Genomic DNA, 7,233 nt, shown 5'->3' on the forward strand with positions numbered 1-7,233 from the left:
CCCATGAACATACAAGAAGCCTACAGAATTCCAAATAGACTGGACCAGAAAAGAAATTCCTCCAGTCATACAATAATAAAAACACCAAATGCATTAAACAAAGAAAGTATTTTAAAAGTAGTAAGGAAAAAAGGTCATGTAACATATAACAGCAGGCCTATCACAACTATACCAGATTTCTCACCAGAGACTATGAAAGCTAGAAGATTCTGGGCTGACGTCATACAGACACTAAGAACACAAATGTCAGCCCAGACTACTATACCCAGCAAAACTCTCAATTACCATAGATGGAGAAAACAAGATATTCCATGACAAAAATGAAATTTACACAATATCTTTCTACAAATCCAGCTCTACAAAGGATAACAGATGGAAAACAAAACATAAGGAGCAAAACTACACCCTAGAAGAAGCAAGAAAGTAATCTTTCAACAATTCCACACAAATCTAATTCCATCTCTTACAACAAAAACAGGAAGTGACAATTACCTTTTCTTAATATCTTAATATGAAAATTAATATTACCAACATATCCTAATAGATCCAAAAATATGAGGAATTAGAAATTTGTTGGCTGTCATCCGGTGGCCTCTCTAATTTGTTAATTGGAGAAATAGTTTCAATATTGTACAATTCATATACACTTTCTGCTTGTTTGTACATGACAATGTCTTGCTGGGTTCCACATAATAGTATTGAAATCATACTTCTCCTATCTCAGCCTCTCTATTAATAGTGTTTTTTTCATGTTTTTACACTATACTATGGTTTTCAAACCAGCTTACATATTTCAAAAGTTTATACAGCCAAAAGAAACTTAGACAATTAACTTTGGAGGTTGCTTGTAAGAGAACAACAAAGAGTGAGACTGAATGCTTTGCTTGATGTTTGTAACTATTGTATCAAGTTTGAAGAAGAGGACTTTATAAGTTAGTTGGTCTTTCTCTGAGATGAATGCTTTTCAAAATCATCACAGTCAATGAACCAGATTCTTACCCTCACCTAATGTCTGTGCCACCCTCCAAGCAGAACCATTATTCATTGAAACAGTTGGTGAATGACTTTATGGATAGACCATCTTAATACCTACACCATTTCTTAAATGAATGTAACCTGTTCTCTGTGGGCTGAGAATAAAGTCAGTCACTCATGTCAAATAGCTTTGACCATAGCTGGAAGTCTGTATCCAAAAATCGAGCCTACAATTCATTCCTTGGTGCAGCAGAACTGTCAACTCTCAGCTTAGCTACAATGGAGGTAAAATCCTTTGGTGATGTGAGGGTCATTGAAATATAGCGTTATTACAATGAAACCCAATGTCTAAAAATTCAGGAAAAGTACACTAGTTCTAATGGCATTGGCTGGGATACACAGGCAAAATGCACTCTTGGTGACCAAAACTGTTATTGTTAGGGCATCCTGGCTTAAGAACTACCATGGAAATAAAGTTAGTTATAGGTCACATCTTTCATTTTTATTGTAAGAAGAATTTTATGGTAATAAGAAAGCCTGGTTTCCTCTTATATAAATCTTAGTATGGTCTTTCCCATACTAAATTATTAACTAGAGTATTAGATTAACAGTACAATATACTAGGAATATATTTTATGTTGTTTGTTAATGAAATAAGTACTCTCAAGTGGCTCCCATGATGGTATTACATATTTATTTAGCTTCTATCAATCTAGTGTGTTTGCATAATGTTCTAGGATACAGGGGTTAGTTTTTTATTCTTAGTGAGCAAGCAGCTCTTTGAAGTAAGTAAAAATAATTATTACATTATTCAAGTTTTATATGTACATATATGCCAAGACAACTGTATATCCAGACAATCCAGATACTAAAGATGAAAATCACACTTAAGAGAAATAATTACATGTGCAATACACTTCAGTGTCAAAGTATTTCCTCCAGAGACTTGTAGCAAAAATTCTCCCCTGTCTGGAGAACTAAAACCTGGATGCCAAATGACTTCACATTCCAATGAGCAATATGGGTCAACAACACCTACAGAGAACAAGATAAAATAAGACACTTAACATATTTTCATTCTTGATTTTTTTTCAAGACATTCAGGATAAGAGCTGGTGTAAAATGGCATTATAAATCAAATTAAAACTAAATTTAAATAAAGAAAAATTTTATGTGAGGCATGATTAAATAAGCACAGTCCTAACAGATTTCATTAAACCAAAATATAAATTGGTTTTCCTAGTAGATAAAAGAAATGTATATCAAAATATACCAAAGTTTGAAAACAGAAAATTTATCATGGCAATAAACATTAGGACTAGAGGAACACAGACTATATAAACTCATTTGTGAATCCTGACAAAATCACCTCCTTTAACTTCTGAATATTCTGCTTTCAGATTGAAGAATTAATATTATGATTTTTAATCTACAGATTAACTTCTGATTGAGTTAACAGGAATAAACTTATCTCTATATTTCAAATGTACTGAGAGACCATGTAATATTAGAAAACTTAGGTGTAAAATGGTGGATCTCTTTAAATTTACAATTTTAAAAGGAAATGATGCATAAAAGAACAGAAGAGATGAGGGAACTCTGAAGTATCCCTCATAGAAAATAGAAAATAGAGAAACTTCATTGCATGCATTTGAGTTTTGACATGAAGGAAGAATGAGCAGAAATACTGCAAGATGGCAAAATCTGGGAGTAACATAAAAGTGACCAAAATGGAGCAGAGACTTAAAAGATCCTCACAGCACAATACAATAATGTTTGCCAATTACAATGTGTTACTAGATAAAGCATACTTTAGAAGTTACTGAGTTTATATAATAACAAATGCATTACATGAAATTATGAGATTATACAAACAAGGTTAAATGGATGGTTAACTAATTCAGGGGCTCATCAGAAACAGTAATTCAGGATTTGTTTATACTAGTGTTCTTATTAAATAATAGTCTTAAGTTTTCAATTATAATATATATAATTGAATTCATCACTGGCTATAATTAAATTAATTTAAAATTTAAGAAATTGAAAGTCACTAAATCATCTTACAATTATACTCAAATTATAAAAGTAATGACTTTTTCAGGAGTATTTGCAATGGTTAATATTATATATTGTTTATATTGAAGGGGCCAGTTGTGTGATTAAACACCAAGCAAAATAAGAGCTCTGATAATATTCAGATGTGATGTGAATAAATTAGTACATTTTAAATACTTAACTGAAAAATACTGCATACATAAAGTCATAGAAAGTGCAAATTTGATATGTTTATTGTATGGATGTTTACACAAGCAAATGCATATTCAGCTTATATTTAATAATATCAGTGGGTCTTTCTCAGTAATATGACAGCTTTAAATGATTTAGAGCCTGTGAAATGAATCTTGCCATTGATCAGAGTATGGTACTATCACTTTTTCTCTGAGTATGTAGCCTTCCACCTTGTCTTGGAAATATCTGACTTGTTAAGCCACATAGTTAACCCACAACTTATATCTCTATCTCTATCTCTTATTGTGTGTTTATGTTAGAACCTCAAAACAGAGTATTTATTTTTAAGTCATATTTACACATATAAAAATAAATGTCCCTAATGATAGTATCTATTCACTCCTATGTTCTTACCATAAGTAGACAGTACATGCTCAATAAATAGTTAATTCCTGAATACATACATGAATAAATGAATGTCTAAATAAAACAAATCAAATAAACTATTACCTTTGGCTGGACGAATACTAAATGAAATTCCTCTCAGTGTAGGTACTGGTTTCCATTCAAATTGGGCAGGGCAATTGAGATGATTATATAGCCTAACTGTACCACGAAAACATGCTTTCAACAAGAATGATTGTGGTCTTAATACAATCTCATTAGAAGACAGTTCAAGTTTTACAGGCAGGATGACAGCCATCACTAAGATGTGTCCACCAGGTATGTTATTAATTTTAAAGGTGAATGATCTGTAACAGAGTAGAAACTCCCAAATTTAACTAATAGCATAATATCTACTTATGATTACAGACTTCATATCTATGCTATAGATTACCATACAATATTAATTCTGAAAATAACGATGGGGATAAATTAGATTGTCACTAATTTTCATAAGAGTATACAAGTGTACAAAGTGATGTATTTTACACACTTTCTGTACTTTGGGAGAAAATATAATCTATGTTACAATTATTGAAGTAAATTAATACATATTATAAATGATTCTAATGAGCAGAAACCGAGAAATAAAGCTTACTTCCAAAATTTTCCATTGGTGGAAGATTCAAATACCATCGAAATATATGTACTAGATGTAGGTGGAATCACATATGAAAATTGCTTGGTTTTCTGAAGTTCTGCAAAATCAATATCTAACTGGATCAATATATACATAGGCAGCATATTAACAATATGAAGTAGGTGAGTATTTGAAGATTTCACACAAACATTACCAAAATTAAGGACAGATGGTCCTGAAATAAAAGTAAAATTAACACAAAATTATTTAGTATAATATCACAAAACTATTTAGTATAACAGATAAGATTAGCTGTACTTTTATCTAGCTGATGATAGTTTAATGTTTAGAGACTATTGCTTCACATTCAATATGAATATATTTGAGTATGGAAATTTTATGGTAAAATAAGCACAATGAAACTTCAATCATCACTTTGATCGGCCAAATATATTCAAACCACCACACTTTTCCTGTATGGTTTATTTTTATCCATCTAATAAATTTATAGCAGTATCTCATTTTAGTTTAATTTTTATATTTCTTAAAAAGCTAACAATGTCTATTTTAATATATGAGCACAATTATATATTTTCTTTACTGAACTGTCTATCAAATTTTCAGCCTATGTTAAACATTAGTTGTTTTAAGTTTTATTATGCATCCTAGTTAAAACTAAATTTTCAGATGTATAATTTATAACAATTTATTTTAGTCAATAGATGTTTTTTATTTCCCTACCAGAATCTTTACAAAAAAGGCAAAAATAGTTAGCTTTGATTAATATCTGAATTATTAGATGTTTTGTCAATTATGCTTTTATTTTCAAAACTAAAACATTCTATTTTCCCAAAGTTAATGATATTTTCGTATAGGTAGATACATATCCCTCTATAAATATATCATTTGTGATCCATTTCTACCTATTTTTTAAAGATAAAACTGGCATTTTTACATGTTTACAACATGCAGTATTTTTTCAAATATATGTGGATTATGAAATGATTAAATTAACCTAATTGAAATAGCTGTCATTTCACACAGTCAATTTTATGGTACAAACATTTGTAGGTTATCACCACTGATTTTCAATTACATAAAATTTTGTCACTAATTCTAGTCACAATGCTAAACAATAAGTCTCCAGAACTTATACTAAAGGAAGCTTTGCATCCTTTGACCAACAATCCCAATTTTTGACTCTACCTCACACAAACCCTGGTAGCAACAAGATTATTCTTTGCTTTTATAGGCCCAAGTGCTTCTTTTACTTCCATAAAATGCAAGATAATGTGGCATTTGTCTTGGTATGCCTGATTTATTTCAGTGTCTTGTATATTGGATTCCTTTAGCAAAAATTTCAGAATTTCTTTTTTAGCACAATATATTCTATTTTATCAATATATCACATTTTCTCATTTTTGCCTACATATTTTATCACATGGGACATATTTATGTCTACATTGTAAAATAGTAAATAATGGTAATTAACATATGTATCACCTCATGAACTTGACAGCTGTTTAATAAAAGGCTCAAAACTCTACTCTCAGCAACATTCATGTATGCATTATCTTTTAAATTATAAATACCATGTTGTACAATAGATCTTGATGACAAGAATACCTATAAGCTGGGGTTGGGGATTTCTGCTGAGGAAATCTTTCTTGGTCTAAATCTAGCACTATTATCAGCTAGCCTGCCACCTGAGCACAAAGCTACCACTTATGTACCAATTGATCCTCATGTGTCTTTAGTTAAAGTAGAGGTTCACAACTTAGGTGAAAGTCAAAGCTCTCACAATGACACATCTGTCCAAGAACAGTTGCATAATTGCTGTTGTGTGGTAAAATGAGCCACGGTCTTTCTATTCTACCACTTTAATGCAATCTTCTCTAGAGAAGTATGGAGAATACAATATAAAATTGTGTGGGTAGGGATATGAGTAGGACCTAGGAGCTGGTGAGAGGGTGTGATGAAATATATTGTACAAAAAATAAATAAATAAATAAATAAATAAATAAAAATAAAAACAACACACACAAACTCAACCAACCAACAAACAAATAAGTTACCATAATAGATTTATGCATAATCTTACCAACAATTACTTGATGAATTTGCTTTGGTGTCAGAACTTTGCTGCAGTCCTGTTTTTCATGGTGAGTGGTTGGCTTCGACTTAAGCCCTCTGGTGATCTGTTTTTCCAAAATCAATCACATAATATTCGTAAGAAAATTTTGTAGAATTCTCATGAAGTGAAAACAAAATTAAAAACATTGTACATGCCTTTCTATGAAGAGATTCTGACTCTCTGGATGCTATTTTCTTGGTGCTTAACAATCTCTGAGCTTTGATAGAAGCAGCTTTTAAGGATGGAGGTACTACCTCCTCTATTTGTGATTGATAGAGTGTTGGTGACCTTAGACCAGATAATGACTGCATACCAATATCTACTTCCTTCTCTGGAAACTTGGGCTCCCTATTTAAAAAAAAAAAAATGATATCACTAATTACATTATATATTGTTATAATTACCATTATTAACAATATTTTCATCAATAACAATAATAATAATGAGTAATTGAGGAAGTTCTTCAGAAAATACAGTAATAAGTGCAAATATCCTCCATGGAGAACACTGTTATAGCCTAATCTATATCTATTTACCTATTGGCCTCAACTATTCTTAAACACCTCACAGAGGAAGTTATAGCCAAACCTATATCTTTCTCACACTCAAAAGGCAGACCACAGTCACTGAGTGGTTTAGATCAATATAAAGTGTATCTTTCACTCAAGATGGAAACAGTGATTTATGTCATTCATGTTCAAAAGAATCTTGCCATCAGACTAAGCACACACATGATCTGAAATACATCAAGTCTTCCCCTGATGTATATACTCTGATTCCAACATCCTACACAGGATTGCCTTGCAAATATACTTTTAGTAAATGACTGCAAAAGAATCCCTGCCTTGGGATCTGCCTTTATAGAAAAAAA

General features: G+C 31.1%; 1 protein-coding gene across 1 annotated transcript in view; it reads right to left on the bottom strand.

Moving 5' to 3' along the window:
• The window catches only part of Cfap47 (cilia and flagella associated protein 47), a 223,010-nt gene that overhangs the window by 188,049 nt on the left and 27,728 nt on the right, over nucleotides 1–7,233 (bottom strand). Inside the window, exons 12-16 of the mRNA XM_031363967.1 lie at nucleotides 6,518–6,710; nucleotides 6,330–6,426; nucleotides 4,247–4,463; nucleotides 3,715–3,956; nucleotides 1,880–2,010 (exon numbers count right to left, since the gene is read on the bottom strand). Of these exons, the coding sequence (XP_031219827.1) occupies nucleotides 1,880–2,010; nucleotides 3,715–3,956; nucleotides 4,247–4,463; nucleotides 6,330–6,426; nucleotides 6,518–6,710 (880 nt within the window). The remainder of the gene's footprint in view (nucleotides 1–1,879; nucleotides 2,011–3,714; nucleotides 3,957–4,246; nucleotides 4,464–6,329; nucleotides 6,427–6,517; nucleotides 6,711–7,233) is intronic.

This window comes from Mastomys coucha, chromosome X (assembly GCF_008632895.1).
Source record: "Mastomys coucha isolate ucsf_1 chromosome X, UCSF_Mcou_1, whole genome shotgun sequence".
Classification (NCBI taxonomy): Eukaryota; Metazoa; Chordata; class Mammalia; order Rodentia; family Muridae; genus Mastomys; species Mastomys coucha.